Genomic DNA, 26,158 nt, shown 5'->3' with positions numbered 1-26,158 from the left:
GCAGTGTACAGGCAACAGCCTTTAACTGAAACAACAAAAGCAAAACAACAACAACAAAGAAACCACACTAGCTCATTACTGACCACTCCAAGAATACAACCGTTGGGTCAGCAAACACGCTGAAACGCCTATTTAACATATTAAAGTGGACCTGGCTGCCAGGCTCTCCCCAATCCCTCAGTCCTTACCTGTTCAGGGTCCTGCGGGCTGACGCACCTCCCCCACCTGAACTCTCATCCCAGGGACTGGGCTGCTCTTCCTCAGATGTCCTTCCCTACACAATCCAGCCACTTTTTCCTCTACCTTAATGCTCCTGAGACTCCCCTCTGGCCTCCCTCCCTCTCCCATTGGGCCAGGCTCAAGGTCATGTTCAGTCTGGACTCTCCCAGAAGTCTCTGCCTCTGGCTATGCTCTCCCTTTTGTTTTCAGTAAAAACCTCCTCCACCATACCTAGGAGCAGTCATGTCCTTTCTTTCCTATTTCTTTTTTTTTAATTCAGCACAATCTCCTTTTTTCCCTCTCTCCTATCATAGTGCCTTGTGCGTTTTACTCATTCACTCAACAAACTTTTTCAATTTTATGCAAAGGACCAATAACCATGAAGTACAACAGTCTTTCAAAAAGTTCTGAACTATCCACCTGCTTCAAGTGTCTCTTTATTACCCCCAAGTAGTCTAATTTAGCATTTAGGCTGGGTGTTTACACACAAGGGCCTTCCAATGTTTATCAGTGCTCTAATCTAAAACAAGAAATGTAGTCTTACGTGGTAGTGTATACCTTTAATCCCATCACTCTGGAAGCAAGGCTAGGGTTACACAGTGAGACTTTGACTCAAAAAGCAAAACTCTGAAAGTTTAGCTGTAAGTGTATTGACTCTGCAAACACAGTTTCCTATGCCCTGTGAATAATTCCTTAAAACGCGCAACACTAGGGAATTTGAGACCTGGGTAGTTAATAAAATCCAAGCCAGTCAGTGGCCAAGGACTTTTTACAGGTCTGCGAAGGACAAAGGAGTCATTAACATTTTTTAGAGACAACGGCGTAATGAAAGTGTACATCGTGTACATCGTTGCAACAGAAAGCGCAACGTAACTTTCTGAGTGTCTCCACTATAAACAACCATGACACCCTGCACCATAACTCTGTGCCAGAGACGAGGTCACCACAGGCCACGACAAAGGAGCTAAGGGCAGGGTAACGTAAAGGCCGCCCCGGAGAGGGTGTGGCTATGGGCCAGACCCGGGAAGGGGCGTGGCTAAGACAGCCACATGATGGGAGTAGTTACAAGGGCCTGGAGAGGGGCGTGGTTAGGGAGGGCCTAAAAGAGGCCCGTGGCTACTGGAGGGGGCGTGGCAACGGCGGACTACCGCGGCCGCCGCCCTCCGACAGGAAGGGGCAAGTCTGTGCCCGCGCCCACGCTCGTTCCCGCGGCGACTCGTGGTCGGGGCCGCGCGGGAGCGACATGCCTGCGCGCCCGGGCCTGTGACCCGCTCGGGGATGGCCAGCGGCTCCGTGGCAGGCGAGCGGCCGAAGCGCACACCGGGCCGTCAGCGGCTGCTGCCCTCGGGCTGCGGAGTCCCGGCGCGTTCCAGCGTCTCCCCACTGCCCTGCGGACGAAGCTGGCTGACTCCTCGAGGACGGACCGCCCGCGCGGCCCCGCTGCTGCTGCTCCTGCTCGTGCCTTCCCCGCGCCTGGCCGCCACCGCCCCGCGTAGGACGCTGGCTGAGCGCACGCGCCCGGGGCGCGCCGTCCTCGCGGCCGCGCTCGGCGCCGGCAGAAACGCGCAGGGCCGTCTGTCGCTGGGCGCCGGGCGTGTGCCCTCGCTGGCGAGCAGCCGGAGAGGTGAGGCAAGCGGGAGCACGGGTCACCCAGGCGGCGAGGCTCTGTCCACGCCCGGGCGAAGGTTCGGAGCGCAGAGCTCGCGTGGTCGGGCACCCGCTGACACGCATACTCCCTGTTAGAGCCAGGGAGACTTGGAAAAAGTGCTGGATGCGGATGCTCAAACGTGCAGATCGGGGAATAAAGAGATGGCATGACACTTTGACTTGATTCCAAACTGTATTGATTCACTCATGGCCCGCACTCGCCCATTTTGTGCCTGGCACTTTACTAGCTGTTTGGGTGTAGTTAATTCAACAGAATCTTTCCTTTCTGGAGCTTACTTCGCGCAAGACACGCACCATGTATGTGTGTGTTTTGTATATGAATATGTACTTATCCATGTTGACTTTGTATGTACTAATTTGACAAATACTATAGAGAAAAATAGAGGCAGTATGCTTAGGAACTGAAGAGGACCTCCGTTTGTGCGTTTAAATTGGGTGACAGAAGTCTGATTCACTGATGTGTCATTTAATACTTGAAGGTGGGGAGGTGCAACACTGAACTGTAAGATTTTGAAAGTAAACTAGCTGGAATTTGCTCAAAGTAAGTAGATAAAATCTTATTGTGCCGACTAATCAGAAAAGGTGGCATAATTACACCTTAGGTAACTTGTTTCTGTCCATTAGTAGCCATCCACACCCATGCTTTTGTTTTCCGGATTGCCAGCATCTAAAATTTAAGGATACCTGTGGCTAGGGGAGAAACTGATAAATAGTTCCGAAAGATGAAGGACGCTTTATACACAGGGGAATGAGCAGTGAGCTTTGTATCAGTCTTATAGGAATTGGGAGTTGGGGGTGGGTTTGGCTTTTTATTTCTGTGCCTTGCCTTTCTATATGTTATTTTAATTTGTTTTGTTTTGATAGGGGGTCACACCTGCATAGCCCTGACTGATCTGGAACATATAATGATCTCCTGCGCCTCTCAGGTGCTGGGATTAAAGTCTAGGATACCACACCCTGCTTGATGTACTTTTAACAAGCTGTTGCCTTCTGATTTGTTTGCTTCTTAAAATTTACGATTTTGGAGCAAAGGAAGAGGTTCTTTCTTATTGCATTAGCAAGGTGGTGTCATTTTAGTGTCATTCTTGAGTCAGACATGAGGATAGATGCGTTTTTAAAAGGGACACAGCGGAGACAGTAGGAAGCTTTCGTGTCCATTTTTGTTCCTCTATTCTCAGCCCTGGGTTGTTTGTTTGGCTGTGTACCTGATGTCCCCAGTAGATAGATCCACCTCGGGGTGTTGTGTCCTCAACATTTGCAGTTGGCTTCTCATCTATTCAAGGTTAGCCTTGGACTTCTTTTGTAATTATGGGTTTTAACATCCTTTTGCTATGATGAAAGTCTCCAGAAAGGAGAATTATGTGTTACGTTCTAATACACCTTAACTTGCTAGCTTCCTGCTGTGGTTCCTGGGAATACAGAACAGCCATGTCCACACTGTTGTCGTTTGACAGAGAACATGATGGCATTCCCTTCCCTCAGCAAATAGAATGCCAACTGGGAAGTGGCCAGCCCTTTTCCCTACTTTTTAAAAGACAGTTTTCTTGAAATAAGCTTGCTATTTCAGTTCCAGTTGTTTTAGGAAAAAGAAAAAAATGTACGCGTACAAATCGCTGCTAGTTCTTACTAGCAGTGGAGATTTGTGCGTCTGGGGATATAATACTCAAGCAAGAGGACCAGACTTCAGTTCCCCAGAACCCACATAAATACTGGGCTTGCATAATGATCTTCCTGTCATTCCAACACTCAGAAGTTACCATTGGAGTGATCTTTAACCATATCCATGAGTACAGACTGAAGTTTCTGTCCCATCCGTTCCATAGCTGTGTAGTCCCAAATAAACACACAGAGGCTTATAATTATTATAAACTGTTTGGTCTATAGTTCAGGCTTCTTATTGGCTAGATCTTTATTATTTATTAACCCATTACTATTAATCTGTGTATCTCCATGTGGTTTTGGCTTACCAGTGATGCCTGGGCCTTTCATCCTCGGTAGCTACATGGAGTCACCCTTACAACCGACTCTCTTCCCAGTATTCTCTTAGTCTGGTAACCCCACCTATACTTCTTGCCTGGCTACATCCTGCCTGTATGTATAATAAACAGCTTTATTCATTAGCCAATAAGAGAAGCATATATTCACCAAATACAGAAGGACATTCCCCATCATCTCTGCTTTTCTCTCTAAATAAAAGGAAGGCTTTAGCTTTAACATAATAAAATTATGTAAAACAGCTGGGAGTTGGTGGCACATGCCTTTAATAACAGCACTCAGGAGGCAAAGCCAGGCAGATCTCTGTGAGTTTGAAACCAGCCTGGTCTACAGAGTGTGTTCCAGGACAGGCTCCAAAGCTATATATATATATATATATATATATATATATATATATATATATATATATATATTTCAAAATATGTTATCAAGCAAAAACTATATTAACAATATTTAGTACATTAACATTGTGCAAACTTTAAAGAAAATGTTCTATCATCTGTCCTATCTTTGTGAGTCTAAAGTTTTATATGTAACTTATATTTATCATAACTAAGTTCTTTAACTCTGTCAAAGACTCCAGAAGGTTATAATATAAACTCTAGAATTGACAGAGGCATCTTGCTGCCTGGACAGTCACCCAAAGTTCCTCTGTAACGTTGGGGCATCCCTCTTTAGCCTATAGGCCCAGACTGTGTGGCAGAGTTTTTATGAAACAGGAGCTTCGAAGGACCACTCTGTCCCTTGGCAGTTTCAGCAGTCACTTTTCTTTGTAGCCTGCCTTTCCAGGTTGGACAGCATGCTGTCAAGCAGTCCAGGCAAGACAGTTTCTTGTCCAAAAGGCTATCCATGCCATGTTGAAGGCCACCTCCATAACAAGTTTCTTCAATGTCTATCTTCCTCTCTGATGTAATTGATATTGTTAGGAGCAGTTGTATCTCATTGACATGAAAAACCCTGATAAACCATTTTAAATGCCATGTTCTGTAGGTCTTTGAAAGGTTTTGAAGGATACCTGTCCATTTAAAATAATCTTTATATATCTAAAAAACCTAACTAACATGAGTATAAATTTTGATTATTACAGATTATTATCTATTAATTTGTATTTTTAAATTATATATAACACTTTTAAAAGAGCTATACAAACACAATACCTAAACAAGAGTAGCAATATACATATAAAAAGTTGACCTTAAATTTGTATCAATAAACCAAAATCCGTACCAATGGAAGTTTCTGTCCTACCTGGTCTTGCAGTCATTCAATCCCAAACAAATACACAGAGACTTATATTACTTATAAACTGTTTGGCTGATGGCTTAGGCTTCTTACTGGCTAGCTCTCTCTTAACTATTAGCCCATAACTATTAATCTGTGTATTTCCACATGGTCTTGGCTTACCAGAGAATGCCCAGGCATCCTACCTTCCTCAGTAGCTACATGGCATCTCTCTGGCTACTCACTCTCCACGTCCTTCTTCCCAGCCTTCTTCTAGTCTGGTAGCCCCATCTACACTTCCTGCCTGGCTACATCCTGCCTGCCCATTGGCGGAAACAGTTTTATTCATTAACCAATAAGAGAAACATATATTCACAACATACAAAAGGATATCCCCCATCACATGAGTTCTGGGTTCAATTGAGAAACCCTGCCTGGCTGAATAAGGTAGAGATTAATCAAGAAAGATGCCAGATATCAACCTCAGGCTTCTACAGACAGGCACACATATTGCTTATACACCTGAACATGTGTTCATACATGTAAACTAGCTACCATCCGGGTGCTGGGAATAGACAGGATCCTCTGAAGAACAGCCAGTGTCCATAATTGCTTAGTCTTCTCTCCAGACCCTGTTGTGATTGTTTTTGTTCTACTGGGTGAATATGGTAGTGAGGTAGAGTGAGGCTGGCGTTGATGTTGTAAGTCACAAGAGTTGCCTTCTCATTCAACACAAGGAATTGGGGACTAGAGTGGCCCTGCCATACACTCTAGACTCACGTTTTCAAGTGCCTCAATCTGTGGACTATTCCAGCAGAGATCTAAGATGAGTGAGATGGCCCTAGAGGAGCACTTTCATTCATGTAACACTGTTTTTTGAGCTAGGTCTGATTTACCTAGGGGTGGGGCGGAGCAGGGTCTCGTAATATAGCCTCGGCTGTCCTCAAAGTCCTAATGTAGGCAGGCATGACCTCAAACTCCTGGTCTTCCTGCCGCTTCCTGAATGCTAGGATTTCAGGTGTACACCACCACACTTGGTTTTATATGGTGTCGAGCGTTGACTCCAGGGCCTCATCCTCAGCCCCAGACTTTCTTGCTGTTACCTTACAGAGCTGCCTCTAGTCCTGAGCTAGAGATGAATGGTGATGAAAAAGGCCCAGGGTAATGTGAGTTCGCTCACATGAACAGGTAGACTAGTGTCATAATCTAGATCCCAGATGTTATAGTTTCAGTACAAAGTATAAAATTATTCCTGGCTTGCTGTGTAGAAGGCCCTCTGATGGATGCTAAAAATGAAGACAGTGAATCTGGCTGCTTCTAAACCATGTGGACTACTGAATGATGCAGATGTGGAAATACAGTATTCAATGCTGTAACAAGGCTTCCTGTGCCAGCTTGGGAACACGGGTAAAGGAGCAATAAAGGCTGTTCTTTACCTGTGTGGAGGAAATAGACACAGTTTATGCTAAAAACATAACAGCTGGGAAAGGAAGCAGCCTCCTTGAAGCACCAAGAGCCCATTTTGACCATCAGATGCACAGACCTTTATATTTTGTTGGGCAGCAGACATTGCTGACACAATTATTGCACCTGTTGTTCTCAGCTGGATGCTCACCACGAGCATGGCTACGTCTTCCCACGTAACCAGTAGTTCGGGGTGGCTGCCGAAGGCCACAGAGAAACATCAGACCTGTGGGGTCTTACCCACGCCACCCTGAAGGTTCGAGACTTGGTTAATCAGCTTAAGTGTGTTCTGGTTTAGGGCGGCCTGCTGAAGAAACCTTTTTATCCCTGAGTTAGTAAGGGTCCTTCTCTCTACTCTCCACAGTAGCTGGCTGCATTGCAGCCACACCGTGCCAAAGTTAGAAGAGTACAGACAAATGTGTAGTGAGATCTCCATGACCCTAATGGTCTGTAACTTGAACAAAAGTCCCTTACTTTTACTTGCCCTGCTTTTGTGTCAGAATGCCTCTTTTAGTTTACTGAGTTTAAGCGCCTTTTCTTGGCAAAATTAGATGGCTGGGCCATAACAGCACTTGCTGCACAAGCAAAAGGACCGGGATTTGAATCCACAGCATCTGTGTAAAGTGCCAGGCAAGGCTGCCTGCATCTTTTTTTTAATATTATTTTTTAATTTAGGTTAGAAACAAGCTTGTTTCACATGTCAATCCCAGCTCCTTCTTTCTCCCCTCCTCCCCCGCCCTCCCCATCAGGTCCCCCAGTCCCCCACCCAATCTCGATCCACAGGGAGGGTAAGGCACTCCATGGTGGATCTCCAGTAACTGTCATTTCATCCAGGGCAGGGCCTAGGCACTCCCCCAAGAGTCCCAGCTGAGATAGCCTCCCATATTGTGGCATGGGCACTCAAAGTCTATTTGTACGCCAGGGATAAATACTACCCAAGGCCCCTTAGGGCTGCCTGCATCTTAACCTTGCTATGAGGGGGAGCCATGAGGATCAATATTTCTTCACTGTCCATCTAGCTCCAGATTCACTAAGAAACCTTGTTTCAAGGGGTAAAGCATAGAGTGCTATCAGGGTGTCAAACAGCCTCATAGGGGGCACAGTCCTGTTCTCTCTCTCTCTCTCTCTCTCTCTCTCTCTCTCTCTCTCTCTCTCTCTCTCTCTCTCTCTCTCTCTCTCTCTCTCACACACACACATACACACACACACACAAATTGGTGGTGGCAGAAGCAGGAGGATTTCTGTAAATTCAGGGCCAGCTTGGTCTACATAGAGAGTTCCAGAAGAACCAGAGACCCTGTCTCCCCACCCCCAAATGTTACTCTAATTTCAAAACAAAGCAAAACATTTAGTGTTGGTGAAGCACAGTAAGCCAGGGGAGCGTTGCAGTGTTCTTTGCTTTCTGCATCCGATGAAGACCTTGAAATAAGTGTACAGGATGGGTTGGGTCTGTGATCTCAGAACTTGGAAGGCAGAAGAGGGGGATCTTGAGTTCAGAATCAACCTAGGCTACATAGTGAGATCAAAATTGGCAGGAAGAGAGGTGAGCTGTCTGTGGAGTAGGAATTTAAGTGATTAAAAAAATATCTTCAAAACCAGCCTAGATACGATGAAAGACTGAATTTTCCTTCCCAGATCAGGGTCCAGCCTTGCCCTTGGGCAAGTTCTAGCCAGGGCAGTTAGATAAGAAAATGAAATGGTAGGCATCCAGGCTGGAAAGCAGAAGTAAAGCTGTCCCTCACAGATGATGTGATCTTGGTTGTGGAAACACTAGGGATGCCCTGAATTACCTGGAAAAGTCCAAAAGGCATCAATGAGTGCCGAGTCAGGCGTATATCTACACACCGTACTACACACTCTGAAAGTAAAAGTGAAACAGTTTCATTCCAGGGACATTTGAAAGACCTTAATTAACCCTTATGGATAAGCTTGTGAAAGATCACAAAGCACACATTCAGAAAGCTATAGAACATGATTAGAGCTATCAAAGACCTAAATCAACAGAAAGATGTCTCGTGTTTATTGATTTGAATACTGTATTATTAAGATGACAGTACCCCTAATTGAGTCACAGAATTCAATCTTCAAAATCTCACAACCTCTTCTTTGCAAAAAAAAATGGCATACTTATCCTAAAATTCATATATAATAGCCCAACAATCATGATAAAGAACAAAATCTACTTCCTGATGAGGACACATGTTGTGGAGGAATTAAATACATGAAGAAGTCAGAGGTAAATCTTCACACAGTCAACTGATTTTTAGCCAGGGTGACAGGACAGTGTCATAGAGAAAATGGTGCTGACACAACTAGCTGTCTTCATACAGAACAGTGAGGCTACCTCATGCCATACGTAACTCCCTGAGCATTGGCCTCATTGAAAGAGCTAACACTGGGAACCTCTGAGAAGAAAACATGGTGTCAGTCTTCATACACATTAGACTAGCAATAGTCTCTGACAGGTGACAGTTGTAGGAGAAACAGCAGAAGGGGAAATAGGTTATTTGGGCATCATCAAAACTGAACTTTTCAGAAGTTCAAAGTATAAAACATATAAAAAATATTAACTAATTGATAATGGAAGAAAGTATTTGCAAATAGTCTGATAAGGAACTTGTGTTTGAATATATGAAAAATGATTCAGTCCAATAATGGAAAGACGAAAGCCCAATTGAAACAGACAAAAAGGCTAGAGAGGTGGCTCAATAGTTAGGAGCAAGCTGTGCATGGTAGCTGACACCTTTAATCCCAGCACTTGGAAGGCAGCGGCAGGTGGGTCTCTGTAAACTCAAGGCTAGTCTGTTCTACAGAGCAAGTTCTAGGACAGCCAGAGCTACAAAAGAAACTCTTGACTTAAAAAAAAAAAAAGGAGCACTTGCTGATCTAGAGAATGAGTTTAGTGCCCAGCACCCACATGGGATGACTTACAGTTGTTTGTTTATGACAGGGTCCCTGTGTAGCTCTGGCTGTCATAGAACTTTCTGTGTAGACCAGGCTTCGTACTTACAGAGATCCTCCTGCTTAGGCATCCCAAGTGCTGGGATTAAAGTTATGTGCCACCACACCTGACTATAAATACTTTTTTAAGTAGACAAAGGACTTAGACATTTCTTCAAAGATACTCAGATTTCCAGTAAGCATATGAGAAGATGGCCAACATTGTTAGATAAGAGAGAAATGTAGGTGAAAGCTACAGATAGTGTTTGTACCTTTGAGGGTAGTTATAATTTATAAAGCAAACATCATAGCAAGTATCAGTGAGGATGTGGAGAAATTGGGAGCCTCTTTGGCTGCACATAAACGAGAAAACTGGTGATGCCACTTGGGGAAAAATCTGGCAATTCTGCAAACAGCTACCATAGGATCCTGCAGTTCTGCTCCTAGGGACATACTCAAGAGAACTGAAACATTGAGAGCCATGGACTGTACACAGTATATATCCTTCAGCTGTGGAATGTATGAACAGTGTGGGATCTCTGGGCAGTGGCATGCTATTCGTGACACAGAAATAAAGTGCTGGCATGTCCTGCAGCGTGGATGGCCATTGACCATAATGCCAAGACCATGCTGTATGACCCCATGCATATGAAATCTACAGAGCAGGCAGACAGCAGGGTGGAGAACAGATTTCTGTTGTCTAAGGCAGTGGTGGAGAGTGGGGAAGAGGGTTGAGTGTGGTGGCTCAAGCCTGCAATCCCAGGATGTGGGAGACTGATGAGGAGAAGTATCACTGAGTCTGAAGCCAGCTGGGGCCCTCTAGTTTGCTCCGGGTCAGTCTGAACTGCAGAGTGAGAGAGACCCTATTTGAGACAGTAGGGAAGAGTACTGGCTGAAGGATGCAGCTTCTAGTCAGGATGGAGAAAGTAGTGCATGACTCTTAAATTTATAAGAAACAACTGAATTTTATGCATGAAATGGGCTGGTTCCACCGTATGTGTGGATTCTAGTGTGAAAATGGGACAGATTGCTGAGGTATTGAAACATAGCGTTGACTTTTGTGTCCTGCTCAGACTGATAGTTGCTTCCTTTCTAGATCTAAGCCTGTCCGCCGAGTGCCGGCAGCTGGAGCATAGAAAGGGGAACTTGCCCTCTTCTGTGAGTCGAAAACTCTACTTTGACACCCACTCTTTGGTGTGCTTACTCGAAGCAAATGGTAAGCCCCACCCCGCCCCTGCCCCTGCCCCTCCCCAGCCTTTGGCTGCACCTTGGATCTGTGCAGCCCTGCGTGACTTTTGCTGTGCTTCCTTTCATTTCCGGTAACTCTCTTTCGACTTCCCAGCCTTCAGGAAGCTTTTGGTTGGTGCTCTCATTTGCTCTTCGTTGCTGTTGTAAGCACCATAACCAGAAGCAAGGTGGGGGGATGAAACGGTTTGTTTGGCTTACGTGTTAGGTTCATCATTGAGGGAAGAGTGACAGGAACTCAGTAGGAGCTGAACTTGAGACCCTGGGGGAGTTCTGCTTACCGCTTACTCCACGCGCCTGCTCAGCATGCTTTCTTAGATTGCCCAGGTCCACTTGTCCAGGGATGGCACTGCCCACAGTTGGCTCGGTCCTCTCAGATACCCACCCCCACCCAGTAGACATGCCCATGGCCTGTGGAAGCAGTTCTTTGGTTAAGGTTGCTTCCTCTTCCCAGCTGTGTAGACAGCTGAAGCTAACTAGGACAGAGAGTCGGCCTCTTTTTTAAGTACACTTTTTTTTTTCTTGGCTTGAGACTTTTTTGAGAGACACACTTAAGTATCCCAGGCTGGCCTCGAACTTACTGGAACTTCTGATACCCCGCCTCTCCTTGGGGTTACAGACGTACCACAGTGCACAGTTTCTGCAGGGCTCGGTGCCTGCTGGGTACAAACCTTTGCATTGACCTGCTCCCCTGCACCCTGCCTTGATGAAGGAAGCCTTTTTACTGTATCAGTACAATGGAGACTTCTTAAAAGTTTCTTTTGTGGGGAAAAACAGTACATTTTTGCTTATTTGAGATTTTTTGGTGTTTTTGTTGTTGTTTTGCTTTGTATTTTAGGTGTTTTGGGGGATTGGTTTTGTTTTATTTTGGTTTTTTACATATATTTACTGTGACTAGGGAGAGGTCAAATGACAGCTTGCAGGAATTAGTTCTTCCCTCTGCAGTGTGGGTTCTGGTGATAGAATTCGTGTCATCTCGATGCCAAGCACCTTTAAGCTGAGAGACATCCATAGGTCCTCTGTGGGATTGTGGTTTTGTTTTTTGTTTTTTTTTTATTACTATTTGTTTGTTTTCTTTTCTTTTTTAATTTTTAAAAATTATTTATTTTTATGTGCGTTGGTATTTTGCCTGCATGTATGTCTGTGTGAGGTGTTGATCCCCTGGAACTGGAGTTACAGACAGTTGTGAGCTGCCATGTAGGTGCTGGGAATTGAACCCAGGTCCTGTGGTAGAGCAGCCAGTACTCTTAACTACTGAGCCATCTCTCCAGCCCCCCTTTTTTAATTTCTAAGATTTGTTTTCTTTTTATTTATTGGGGAAGGCACCTTCAGAAACCAGAAGCAGGTATCAGATCACCTGGAGCTGGAGTTATAGTTAGTTGTAAGCTTCCTGTAAAGGGTGCCGGGTACCAAACTCATATCCTCCGGAAGAACAGCAAGTTCTCTTCGCCTGACTGCAGATCCCTAGCACCCACGTAAACAGCCAGGCATCATGATGTGTCTGATCCCAGCACTGGGAGGGGAGACAAAATTATCCTCAGAGCTTGCTAGCCAGCCCATATATCTGAGTCAGCAAACTCCAGGTCCAGTGAGAGACCCTGCCTCAACAAAATCAAAAATAAAGTAAAATAAAAATAAGGTGTCGAGTGACTGGGGAAGACCCTCAGCTATCCACCCAGATTCCACACGCACACATCTCACACATAGACCAGAAAGGTTGCCGTGACACAAATCTGGAGTATGCTTTTGAAATAAACATGTCTGTGTTTACTTCACTGAGTTGCTTTACCCAGGTATACACATTTGCGTTAAGTGGGCAGACACCCTGGTTCTGGGGAGCCGTAGAAGCCCCGCCTCCTCGGCTGCTGTGTGTCAGCCCATCTGTACCACAGACTTCAGAAGACTCCCATAGATCCCCTTGGATATTAAATTCAATAATGTGCGTAGTGGGCTTCGGGAAAATGGTCAAGCACGATGTAATAGTTTGTTTGGCTTTTCTCACCGAATGAAACAGCAGGCCTTTTCCACCAAAACGCCTTTCAGCCTAGAATTTAAAAGAAAAGACATGGGGGTGGAATGTAAAGTTGTCTTGGTAAGCAGAAATGCTCTGCTTGTCTTGGTTTAGAACCTGGGATGGCGTCAGAGATTGCTGGTGAATCCAGCCACTGAAGCATACTCAGGTGTTTCCTTCTGGTCAGGGTGGCAGACACGTCACAGCCTGTAGGTCTGTCTCTCTCTCCCACTAGGCCATTCTTTCCTCCTCCTTCAGAATTCAGGCCTTCCCAGAAACACGTGTTTTCTCCACATCTTTGTCTGGTTTTTCTTCTGAGTCCGGTTTCTGTGTGTTTGCCTAGGGTTTACCACTCAGCAAGCAGAAATCATTGTGTCTGCGTTGGTCAAGATCATGGAGACCAACATGAATATCGTCTACAATGATATGGTCACCAAGGTGCAGCAGGTAACATGGGCAGGGTGGATGGGCACACTGGAGTCTGCAAGCAGAGTGTCACTTGTAATAAGCAGCTTTTTTGGGTACTGCTCTGCTGAGAAGTCTGTGGTAATTTCAACCGTAGTTCAGAGGCAAAAATCACAACAAAAACACTTCATCAAAGCCACTTAGTCAGTTCTTACAGGCTTTTGCTTGAAGGCTCACTGTGTCAACATGACTGCTAGGGCACGCTCGTGTTAGTGACTGGAGATGTGGCCAGAGCTGTAGGTGACAGCACTGTGTAACCGAGTGCAGTCTCTCCCACTACGATGTGACTCACTCGCTTTTGCTGCCCGTGAGTGTCCTCTTCCCTGTTCTCTCTTTTTGGAGCAGAGGGGCCCTTACCAGTCCCTTTTACCCCCCTGTTCTAGTTCCTTATAGCCACGGTAGGCGGAGGTAAGAAGTGGGTTAGGGCCACACTAGAGTCCATGCTTGTCTCTCTCTTTCCAGGAAATCACTCTTCAGCAAATAATGTCTCAGATTGCTAACGTGAAAAAAGATATGGTCATCTTGGAGAAGAGTGAGTTTTCAGCCCTGAGAGCAGAAAATGAGGTAAAACTGCACAGCCACTGTAACATTCTCTGTTAAGACATTTTCACATGCCTAGAAAATTACTCACAGCAGCTGGTAAGAGTTTGCACTGCTGAGCACAGCAAAGTGAGAACGCTGCTAGCCCTGGAAACCCTGCCCAGGCCCCTTCCAGCCCCTCCTCTCAAGAGGAGAACAGCCCTGGCTGATTTAATCTTCCACTGGTGTTGCCCATTCTAAGACATCTGGTTGGTGGATGCATACAGTGTGCCCTGCAATAACAGAGCCTTTTGTTTTCATTGTCTATGGCATTTTATTACTATGCAGATCATCCTAGTATTAGGATTTTTTGTCCAGTCTGCAGCATTAGGAATAGATCTACAAAATACACTTTCCCTACAAAAATAAATACATAAATAAATATTATTTCTTTTTAAGCTTTTTTATGTTTATGGGTATTTTGCCTGCATGTATGTCTGTGAGCTACTTGCATGCACTGCCCACAGAGACCAGAAGAAGGTGTCAGATCATCTGGAATTGGAGTTTCAGATGGTTGTAAGCTGCTGTGTGGGTGCTGGGAACTAAACTTGGGTCCTCTATAAGAGCAATAAGTGCTCTTAACCACTAAGTTATCTCTCCAGCCCCCGGTTTTTTTTATTAGATATGTGTACAATGAATGTGTATGCATGTGCATATGTGAATTCCACAGCATGTTTGTGGAGATCAGAGGACGACCTTGTGGGGCTGGGTCTCCTTCCACCTTTCTGTGGGATTTGGGAGTAGAATTCAGGCTGTCAGGCTTGCAAGACAAGTGCTCTACCCGCTGAGCCACCCCACCAGCCCACTTTCTGCCTCTTTAAAGTGTGGTGTGTGACTTAGGGAAGTGTTTCTTTGCATCTTGCTTTCATCCTCAGTTGCACTGAAGTCCTGTGAGGGAGTCATTTGTTGCCTGGGGAACTCACACAGTTGACTTTGAACTCAGCGTGTAGAGGGCAGAATTGGTTGAAAGGAAAAGCCAAGGAGGAATTAAAAAGAAAACAGGGTCCCTCAGGACAAATGTGTGCCACAGGTGTTCCTCACTTGATGTCATCCACACGGGACTCGGGCTGGTTTCCCAGTTACTTGTGCATTGGGGCATTTGGTTGTTTAGTTGTTCGGGTTTTTGGTTTTTTTGAGACAGAGTGTTATGTAGCTCAGGCTAGTGTTCTATTCAGTATGTAGCCTAGTTTGGCCTCATTAATTGCACAGCCTTTCAACCCCAGTGTCCCCAATGCTGAGATTGGAGGCTGCACCACTGCAGCCAGCTTAGGTAGTTCCGTGTTCTGAGGTAGTCGTGTGCCGCAGATGAGGGGTTGGTGAGCCTGTGCTTGCATGTTTGCTGTGATGTTTGATTTATGGTTCCCTCTAACTGTCGTGTCCTTGACTTTTTTCTCTTTACTCTTTTTAGAAAATAAAACTTGAACTACATCAGTTAAAACAGCAAGTGATGGTAAGTTCCTTCTTGTCCTCAGGCATGCATGTAATCATATACGTTCATTAATAGATAAGATCTCACACGTACATTGTGGGTGCTGGAGAACGCACATCTCTAGAATTTGTGTAATATATTTCAAAGCACACATCAGGTGCTGTATCAGTTACACTTGTCTGTGGTCACATTCATGAGGGAAATGGTGTTGTAGAAGGGTGTATTGACATAGGTCTCAGCGTGTGTAACTCCAGCTTGCCATCTCCCCCTGTGTCTCCTGAGTGCTGGACTTGATAGCCTCTGCCCCCAGGTCTGCCTAAGTCACTGTAAATCAAAACTGTTGTAAAGCAGCCACGTGGGTCCCTGAGACCATTCTCGGAGAGGGTGGCTTTGCAGGATTCCTTGTGGGTTTAGATGCTTGCTCACCCAGTTGGTCGCTTTGTAAAGTAGGAAAGAACAGTGGTGTTAGAAAAGATTTTAGTCGTAGTGAGAAAGCTTTATGTAACCAGAGTTGACTATTTGTCCTTTGGTCCATCTCTGCTTTCAAAAATGTTCTAAAGAATTTTATTCACAGATTCCATGGGGGAGGTCATGAGAGTCTTGAGGGTAAAACAGCTGGGCCCTCCCAGGCTGATGTTCGGCTCAGAGGGCATCGTCCATGCAGATAACTGGGAGGGCCAGACACAGAGCTGGCTAAGAGATGGTTGGTCCTGAGTCCCTGCCTCCAAGGCCTCTGCCATGTTCCTCCTGGGCTGGCTCCCTTAGGATAGACGGTCCCCGGTGCAAGCCCTCAAGAGGTTCAGATTGCTTACACTGGCTTTTTCAATCTCTTTGTCCCCTGCCCTTTGACCAGGATGAAGTCCTCAAAGTCCGGACAGATACTAAATTAAACTTCAATCTAGAGAAGAGCAGAGTAAAAGAATTGGTATGTTCCCTTATTAAAAGTAAATTATTAATTTATTTCTCTTTAGAATGGAGTGCTTGTTGAAGTCTTAATCTTGTATGCAAAATACAAATATTAGACACTCATCCGTTTATCAGAGATCACAACTTTATTTTAAATTTTAATTACATTTTAGATCAGACTTAAATTTGGTTTCAAAAGTAACAGTTAAATTAAAAAGTTGTTCAAATTGAATTTGAATCTTTTATTTCAAAGATAGTAGATTATGTTACATAGATGTTAGTAAGAAAATCAAACTCAATCTATTTAATATTGGTTTAATCCCCCATGGTCCCTAACTTTTCAAGAGTTCCTGATTTTCTAACTTAGGTAATATTGTTATTATATTAAATTCTACCCTGAATTGGTGATGTGTATCTCTGTATTGTCTCTTTTTTTTTTTTTTTTTTTGGTTTTACGAGACAGGGTTTCTCTGTATTGTTTCGGAGGCTATCGGTCCAGCCCGGCCTCGAACTCACAGAGATCCACCTGCCTCTGCCTCCCGAGTGCTGGGATTAAAGGCGTGCGCCACCACTGCCCAGCCTCTGTATTGTCTCTTAAATACCAGAGTAATCGTGTGTTTCAGTGACTGTGTCGGGCTGCTCCGGCAGATTTTTATTTTTCATGTTTTAGCAGCTCTGGGACTCAGACTCTGGTTCTCCTATTCTCTAGTGTGACTCCACTGAGCCACAGTACCCCACCCCATGCTCCTGGGCTACAGTACAATACCCCACCCCATGCTCCTGGGCTACAGTACAGTACCCCACCCCATGCTCCTGGGCTACAGTACAGTACCCCACCCCATGCTCCTGGGCTACAGTACAATACCCCACCCCATGCTCCTGGGCTACAGTACAGCCCTGAGCTCCTCCTGTTGACTTTTTAGCCTGTCTGAATTCTCCCGTCTTCTTGCTCGCCCCTCGTTAGCTTGGGTAACATAAGAAGGCAACTTTCTTTCTTGCGGCATGAGGAAACCAGGGCATGGGGAACATGTTTGCACTCAGAACGGGCCCCACGCGTTCAAGTCCACATAGCCCTCATGCTCATCGCTTCTCAGTTCGTCTTCTGTCAGAATGTGTCACGATGATGAATGAAGCTAATACTGGAGCTCAGACAAGTGCATAGTTGTATCTAGGACTGCTGTTGGAGTTCAGAGGTTAAGTTGAGCTTTGCAAAGTAATTGCTGAGCCCATTGGCTGTCTTTAAAATCTTAGGATACCTTTCAGTCACAAAGATCTAGCCGCCAACATATGGAAATCTTCTGTGACCTCCTTGGCAGCTAGGTTTTGCTGCGGTTCACTTGGTTTAGGAAGGTCATGGTGTGCTTTTGCAAAACCAAGCTGCAGGCCGTGAATATGGATGAAAACCTCTGAATGTATAGGATTTGCTGAGTGAGGAAGTCGGCTTGACAGAAGTGCATGGCACCTAGTAAATACGTGACTGTGCATTAATGCAAACGAAGGTTTGGCTTTCTTCTTGGTAAATTAAAATATTAATTTCAGATTTTAATTAGGGCTGAGGTTGTGACTCACTGGCCGAGCACTTTGAAAGCCCTGAGTTTGATATCCAACACAGCCAACAATTATTAGCAGTGCTGATATTTACAGCCAATTGTCATAGCAGTATAGACTGCTGCAGTTCTGGAGTTCCAGGAGCTAGGGCCACAGAAGTGTCATTGTAATAATGGTGACAGTGTCAAGATGTAGGCCTTGCTTTTCCCTGTGGTTTTGTTAATGCAGAACATCCAGCTCCACTCTGCCCTCTGGTGGCGATATGGTGAATGGCACAGATCTGAAACCCTCCCAGCTTATGTAACTGTTTGGGTCCTGAGTCACCAGGCTGGTTAGTTCAGGATTCCGGAGTCTGGGGACACATTTTTACTTCTGACCACTGTGTTACTACATTCTGTTGTTCCGGTGGTTTGAAGACAACGTTTTACAGCTAGAGATTTTCTAGGTACCTTCAGCCATTATCATTTTTCCTATTAACAATGTTAAGTTCTAAATGTCCATTTAAACTACAGGTTGCCATTTGCTCAATTAAATGCTAATGCTCATTATGGAAACATGTCTGATTTTTATTTTATTGTCAACAGAGTTGTACTAAATCTTTTACCACCATTAATAGCTAGAGGCCTTTGGAAACACTGGGCTGCAGTTTCCTGCAGCGGAGTTCCTTAGGCCGTTGTTGTTAGGATAGTTTGTGACGCTTTGCTGTGTCTCTTGTATTTGTGTTATGCTTTATAGCAGTAGTATATCTTGTTCAGAATCATATTTCTTGAACTTATCTTTTCCTAATGTTATGTTGTTCCTATCATTCCTATCATGTCAGTAATGTCTGTCACATTTGTAGTTATGGGAGCAACATTCCTAAATTAAACTGGTGTCCCATCCCCCTTACAAATCCAAAAGCATTTTGATCAACACCCATCTAAATGGGACCCAAGATATGCTGTTCTAATAGTGGGCAGGACCCAGTGATATCACAGCAAGAGATAAAATGAGAAACAGCAAAGAGACGTGGAAAGGGACTACACTTCAGCAGTGTCTTGGCTTCCTTTCTGTTGCTGTGAGAAACACTGTGTCCAAAAGCAGCTTGGGGAGGATAGGGTTTATTTCGGTTTACAGCTTGTAGTCCATCGTCCAGGCAAGCCAGGGCAGAGACCTGGAGACCATGGAGGAGTGCTACTTACTGGCTTGTTCCCAGTGACTTGTTAAGCCAGCTTAGAGCTCCCAGACCATCGGCAGAGTGAGCTAGACCCTCCCACATCAAATCAAGAAAATGCCCCAAGGTCAGTCTGGTGGGTTGTTTTCTCAGCTGAGGTTCTGTCTTCCCAAGAGACTCTGGCTTGTTTCGAGTTGATGTTAAAGCAGTCAGCACAACCAGTGGATATAAATAAGAAGGCTCAACTCCAAAGAAAGAGCTGTAGGCTGCCGGGATGCAGGGTGACGTCTCCTCTTAGATGTTCTGGGAAGCAATGAGAACGGGAAATTTAACTCACTGGAAAGACAATGGACTAGACGCTAACCCGTGCTGCATGTTTGTTTCAGTATTCATTGAATGAGAAGAAGATGCTGCAGCTCAGGACAGAAATGGTGTCCCTGGTAAGGACTGAGGCTGACTTTGCTGTCATTCTATTCATCTTTGCCTCTCCCCGTGCATGGCTTTGGGGTCAACCATCGTCTGACCTGTTACAGGAGGATGTGCACATTCAGTGTGGGTTCTTTTTCAGTGTGGTAAATGTACGTAAGAATGACCACTGCACCAATTTTGTGTTTATAATTCAATGTCATGCTTTGAAGATGTGCTGTGTGTGCACGTGCTCGTGCACATGTGAATGCAGGTGCCTGTGGAAGCCAGAAGAGGTCATTAGGGTCCTGGAGCTGGAGTTACAGGAAGTTGTAAGCTGTCCATCACGGGTACTGGGAACCACACTCCAATCCTTTGGAAGAACAGCAAGTGCTCTTAACTACTGAGCCATTTCTCCATCCCTAATGTCATTTATTCTGCAAAACTGAAACTTTTTTTCTTGGGAGGGTTGTACAACTCTGCATGTACCTGTAGGGGTCAGAGGTCAGTATCGAGTGTCTGCCTGAATAGCTCTTCCCCTTCTGTTTTGAGGCAAGGTCTCTCACTGAACACAGAGCTCAGCAGCTGGCTAGACTGGCTGGTGAGCTCCAGGATCCACCTGCCCGACTCTCAGTCCTGGAATTACAGGCACACGCCTCCACACCTAATCCATCTCTCTGGTCCCCAAAACGGTCTCTTAAACCCTAGATCTCTGTCCCTCCTCCCGGCCCCAGAGACCTGCTGTCTCCCTGTGTCTACGCTTCTAGATGACCTTGTGTAAGTAAAGTCAGAGAGGGTGTGTCTCCCCATGGTTGACTGGCCTCAGGGAATATGTTGCCTTGGGTCGATCATGTAGCTGCGCATGGCAGACTCCCTTTGTAAGAGGGAGCAGAGCTGTTCTATTGTGTAACACACCTCATCCATTCACCTGTTGCTGTGCACTCCGGTTCCTTCTGTCACTTGGCTGCTGTGTGAAATGTGACAAATAGGGATGTATAGACATGTTTTAGATTTTTCTGTTCTGGGTTCTTTGGAGTAAATGCCCAGTAGTTGAATACTATAGGACTTTCAGATTTAACAAAATCATGTTTATGAGTGTTCGGTATCAGTGATTGACAAGTAATATGAACATTTAAATCTCAATGATCAACAAACAACAAAATATAAGACACTACTTATATTTTCAATCTAAGACATGAATTAATTTCTGTGTGTGTATATTTCTGATATATATACATATATATGCATATATATGTGTATATGTATATATATATATCACGAATGTAACTTATAGGGAAGGGAGATATCCATATTGTGTTGCCTCAGACCTGTGCTGCAGGACTTTCCATGGGATACAAGGATCTTTCTCTGGAATGGCTTCATTTGCTTATTATTTACCTGCATTGACATTGGTAAGAAACTATTGGCAAGCAGATGTCTGTGAGTTTGAGACTAGCCTGGTCCATAGGACGAGTTCCTACACAGAGAAACCCTATCTTGAAAAATAAAAAAAGAAACTTCTCGTCCTTGGATCTTTAATAGAACATTCCCAGTGTTTTTATGCATTAGCATGACAACCATAATCATTGCCCACTAAGAGTTAAATATGCGTTCTGGAGTTGTCTTATGTTTGGAGGATATTAAACGGCCCTTGGTAGCTGACTTGTGTTAGTAAAACACTTGATGTTTGACCTGTGAGAGAAGACAGCCTGAAAAGATGGGGCTAGAAATAGTATTGAATCAGCCCTGTTGCTGTCAGGTCTAAGGCCACGTTCGTCTTTCAGCAGATCTGTTATGTCCACTGTCCCCTGCAGGGGCTAACAAGGACTAGACATCGCTGCCATCAAGAGCAGGCTGGTGTCATAACGCCACAGCACGTAAAGCTGTCTGGTTCTCAAAAACTTTGCCATATAGATGATTGTCTTTCATTCTCTCAATAGCTCTTCTGGAGACAAGACCAATGGTGAGTTGTTGGTTTGTTCTGTTTTTAATCCCTTTTTTCAAACAGAATGAAACGAGCCAGCAGACATTAAGGGCCCTGGACAGTACAGTGTGGCCTGAGGCTAGCAGGGTCGAGACTGAGCCCAGCTCCAGCTCTCCATCCAGGGCTGCACACTGCTGAGAGCGAGCTCTCGCTCAGAGCTCCAGGGAACAGACCAGCACCCACAGACCCTAATGTTCTCAACCTCTTTGCTTTCAAAGCACGCCCAGCAAGACAGAGCCCTGACCCAGACAGACAGGAAGATAGAAACCGAGGTGGCTGGCCTCAAGACGATGCTGGAGGCACACAAGCTTGACACGATCAAATACTTAGCAGGTGAGATGCTTCGCGCCCGAGCATTTGGCACAGCTGGGAAGGATGCGGTCAATGGCGTAGAACAGGCAGGGGCAGGCAGCACGTCACTGGCAGCGCCGTCTCCTGCTCTGACGTGTTTTTGTTGCAGCACACCATGCAGTTTTCAGTAGATGGAGCACCTCTTTTACTTTGCATTTTCCCTTAGTAATAAAGACACCTCTGTACTTACAATTGATGAGCCCTTAAATTTGATAGGATGCTAGCCATCCTCTGTGGTTCGGGGATTTCGGTGAAGTTCAGCACAGGGAGTAGCTCATAAACAGAATGGAAGGCATTTGATTTGTGACCATCTTACTCCATTGGTGAGGAGTACCCAGGAGGGTACCTGAAGAGACCAGTGGATGGCATGGCTTCCCTACTTTGTCACTCTCTACCTTGTTCCCTGAGGCAGGATCTGTCTCGGAACCTGGAGCTAAGCTGGCAGCTGTATCTCCCCCAATGCACAGGGAGAGAGAGGACGAGAGAGAGCTGGGGTTGTTGGCATACACAGCTTTTTATATGGATTCTAGAGACACAGGCTCAGGTTGTTCTCACTGAGCCATCTCTCTCGCCACAGGACAATCTTGTAAAGAAGACATGTTTGCTTTTGTAGTTTTTAAGCCAAAGAAGGAATATTTTGGCATCAAAAAAATATATCACTAGGGGACTGAAGAAATGGCTCGGTGCCTAACATCATCACTGTTCGCCCGTGCAAAGGACCTGGGTCCAATTCCCAGCACCCACATGGTGGTTCACAACGGCCTGTAACATCAGTTCCAGGGGATCTGATGCCTTTCTCTGGGCTCCATGGGCACCAGGCATGTACATGTTGCATAAACACACATTCAGGCAAGCACTCATTTGCATACAAGTAAAGAGATAAATATTTTCAAAGGTCACTATTTCCAGTCAGTTTTAATATTTCAGATTAATCAAGCATTTTAAAGTTACAGCAGTGGTTAACTGAAATTTTGCTCCTTATCTGGAAGTGCATAGCACACATGCATGCGCTTTGATACTACAGTTGTCTCGATTCTGCCTTGGATTGGAAGGGTGGAGACGTGTTCTTTAACAAACAGGGTCTCATGGATGGCCACCTTCTGGTGTGCTGTCTCCAGGTCTTGACTGGCGCAAGGAGAGGGAGGTAGTGCCTGTAGCCTGCCGTCCCTCGTCCCTCAGCCCTGACACCTGGTACAGTACGAAAGAAAATCCCTGAAAGTGACTGAGGGGGCTAACAGCACTCTTGGTTGTTTGTCTTGCAGGGTCTGTGTTTACGTGCCTAACAGTAGCTCTGGGATTTTACCGCCTGTGGATATAATAAAGTGTCTATTTAAAGAAATCCCCATTGTTTTGCCTTAAGAGTACCAGAGTGTTGTCCCACCTACCCCTCTCAATCCTTTTTTCTTTTCTTGTTTTAATTTTTAATCCTAATTTGACTTCATGCATATTATTTATTTCTGTGTAAACTGTGGATCCATAACCAAGGTGAAGAAGTTGGGATTTCTGTAATTATTCTTCGGAGTTCCTCTCTTTAGTTGGCCTTTGGACTGAACTGTGTGGACCACACTTTCAAGACTCCATTGAACTTAACACTGGACTTGGTCTAACCTGCAGTATATGACAAAAATAAATACTAGTAGAGTCCTCTACAGCTTTAAGTAGTGTGTATTGTGGAAAGTCACTTGGAAGACAAAGTGACTTTAAATCTGAAGAATCATTGGATTTCAACCCAGAATACCAGCTCTTCTCTGCCTCATCAGCAGCCGATCCCCCCCATCCCTGCTTCTGCCGCAGCAGCTGTGGTGTTAATGATGCTGTCTGTGCTGGTCACCTTAGGTGCCTTTGTCTTTGGGCTTTCATTGTCTTAGTAACATTGCCGTGGTTGTTGTTAATGTGCCTTGCAGCTGGGAGTCTTGGTACCTAATGAAGCCTTGAAATCCTAGCACGAGTTCTTTTATTGCTGCCACTCACGAGTACATTTCTGGTTTTGAGACAAGGTCATGCTATTCAGCCCAGGCTGACTTTGAACTCACAGTCCCACGTCAACTCCACCATGCTCAACCTCTTTCCCTTTCAGAACGCTAACTTTCCTCGCTCTTCAACCTCCTGCTTTCTTTCATGATGTGGGAGTTTAACACCACACTCATCATTACTACCTAGAAAACTTGGAATTCTTAGAATGAAACCCTGCTTCAGTTTGTGGTTTGAGTGAACTGCCTTCTGTTTGTCCTCCTGAGGGATGTCTATAGTGTACACAGCTTTTAGAATGAGTATCCAGTGCCTGTGAGCAGCTCAGGTTGTCGCCTGCCCAGGGAGAGAGCCACCGTGCTTGGCATTGGCCCTGGGTGCATTGATCGCTTTGTGGCCGAAGACACCCCATGGCCACCTTTCCTCTTTGAAACAAGCTGATCCTGGGTGCAGCGGGTTTCTCTGGAGAAGCTCATTCTCCTCTTACCTGAGCTGTTGGCACATGGCTAAGAGTGAGCATTTGGGAAGCAGTGACACCGAGGGACCCTTCCTGGCTTTCCCCACACAGGCACAAATGCACAAGCTGGTACACAGAGCAGAAACCCCAAGAGACTGCACCATCAGATTTGTGGAATAAATCCCCCCTTGTCACTGTTCCAAACACATTGCTAAAAATAAAAGCTACCTCTTGTTTTAGAAATCATTAAGTTCTTGCCTCTTTTGAAAACAATTACATAAAAAGATTCTGAGCCCCACATGATATGGAAATCAAATGCTTTTGTCTTGGAACAGTATCGGGGTGCAATGGAAGTTATCCTTTTCAAGTAGACAAAAAAAAGTCTTAGCCACTTAATAAAATACTTCGTTGATATATTCTCTCCCCCTTTCAAAAAAGAGTCCAGCAAAAGCTTCCCCTTACACACTGCAGGCCTCCATGAATGCCATTCCATCTAGACCACTGTTAACTGCTTCGTGTTAGCACAGCTTTGGAGAAAGGGCTCCAGGTCCAGATGCATTCCCTCATACCTGATCAAGTATACATTCCCTCATACCTGATCAAGTATACATTCCCTCATATCCTGACCAAGTATACATTCCCTCATACCTGGTCTCAGCGTGCTGTGGCGCTGCTGATTTTACTCTAGCCTCCTCTGTAGCACACTACAGTCTTATTTGGCCTCAGAAACTGCTGTCATTGAGGGTGTGGGTGTCATGCATATCTGAAGTTTAGGAGAGTTCAGGGCTATGTTCCCTTTATTTCCTAATAAAGTTGAAAAGCATTGAGCTATAAATACACATGTCCTCCCGTCGCTGTGATCAGACACTTAACTGAACTTTCCTCGATGAAGCTTCGGAGCCCTTAGGAAATGTCTGGCAGGTTTCCAGGTGGCTGCCTTGGGTTGGGCCTGTGGAGACATTTAACAGTAGCTACGTAGGGGAGAAGAGTCCAGTGGTCAGAGACTTACTCCACTCTCTCATCTCTAATCTCAAAGTGTGTCTCTGCCTTCCTGCTGGGTACTGTGTTTTCTGTCCCCTTTTTCCCCTGTGGTACTTGCTGGGGACCAAACCACAGGCCTTGAATGTTCCTTCATCTCGTCTCAGCCTCCCGAGTGCCGAGATTGCATGCGCTAGTCAGCGTGTCTGGCTCCCTCTGCCTTTTTTTTAAGAGCCTCAAGTCCTGTTTCACTCCTTGCTGCATTCGTATGCAGAGCCCTTGGGGCTCTTTACTGGAGACGTTTGCTTTGATTTCTGTCCTGCTTTTCTTGCTTAACATCTGGTAACATGATTCCTCCTCAAGTATACCACGCACCTCAGTTAAAAAAAATCGCATTCAAGAGGAAAGGCCTGACTCAAAGTGGAAGGCTTGCTGGGGTCTCTCAGATGGCCCTAAGCACCAGGACCCCAAGCCACAGCGAGCCTGCGGTTGGGCTGGCCTGTCAGTGCCTGGGTGCCATCTTCCCTCTGATTTTCCTTGTCCCTTCTTCCCGAGCCTTTCTGCCAGCTAATTAACCTTGTCACTGCTTTGAGCATCTTCCTCCCCCGACCGTGTATGCTGTGAGCCAGAACTGGCAAAGCCTACCCTAGAAAACTTACGACTTTAAGGTGATCAAAATTGTTACAGCTTTTAGTGGCCTTAAGGCAAAAATGTGTTAACCAGGAGTAATTTATTCTTTTTTGTATGTAAGATATTTGGAAATGTTCAGCCTTGTTAGAATTTTATTTAGAAAATAATCCTTTTATAGATTTGTATTTACATTTCTTCATTGACAACCTGAATCATTTTGTAGCCCTTTTATTACTTCAGCAAATATTGAGTTATATTTTATTATTGTATGGAGTGAATGTATTTTATTATCTAAGAAAAAAGATTTCTGCTTGTGTGGCTAATATACCTTTCTGGTTCAGACTGAATTATGAAAATGGAATATACCTTCTACCTGGAACAACTGCATCTAAACTATTAATTCCACCCATTGCAAAATGACACCATTCAGTTGCCTCTAGTGAATTAAGAATAAATGTAATACCTAAAAAAATTGGATTTACAGAGAAACTATATTTGAAAGTAAATGTCTGATTTGCAAAATAAATTTTTATTTGAAAGAA

General features: G+C 45.0%; 1 protein-coding gene across 4 annotated transcripts; it reads left to right on the top strand.

The window, feature by feature from the left end:
• The first annotated feature begins 1,366 nt into the window (after window positions 1–1,366).
• On the top strand, window positions 1,367–26,158 carry Mcur1 (mitochondrial calcium uniporter regulator 1). Of its 4 annotated transcripts, XM_013110657.3 has the most exons (11): window positions 1,367–1,843; window positions 10,604–10,723; window positions 13,107–13,210; window positions 13,691–13,792; window positions 15,216–15,257; window positions 16,090–16,161; window positions 19,230–19,283; window positions 20,543–20,660; window positions 21,189–21,211; window positions 21,451–21,565; window positions 22,846–26,158. In XM_013110657.3, the coding sequence occupies exons 1-11, from the start codon at window positions 1,498–1,500 to the stop codon at window positions 22,899–22,901; spliced, it is 1,152 nt and encodes a 383-aa protein (XP_012966111.1). In that variant the 5' UTR covers window positions 1,367–1,497; the 3' UTR covers window positions 22,902–26,158. The 4 variants fall into 4 exon arrangements, 3 of the variants coding, with proteins under 3 accessions (XP_012966111.1, XP_040611837.1, XP_005066402.1); XR_005880901.1 differs by lacking the exon at window positions 20,543–20,660; XM_005066345.4 differs by lacking the exons at window positions 20,543–20,660; window positions 21,189–21,211 and having other exon boundaries at window positions 1,373–1,843.

The sequence above is a fragment of the Mesocricetus auratus genome, unplaced genomic scaffold (assembly GCF_017639785.1).
Source record: "Mesocricetus auratus isolate SY011 unplaced genomic scaffold, BCM_Maur_2.0 Super-Scaffold_100013, whole genome shotgun sequence".
In the NCBI taxonomy this organism is placed as follows: Eukaryota; Metazoa; Chordata; class Mammalia; order Rodentia; family Cricetidae; genus Mesocricetus; species Mesocricetus auratus.
Note: the sequence above shows the minus strand (reverse complement) of the source record. Positions and strands in the feature narration are given on the sequence as shown.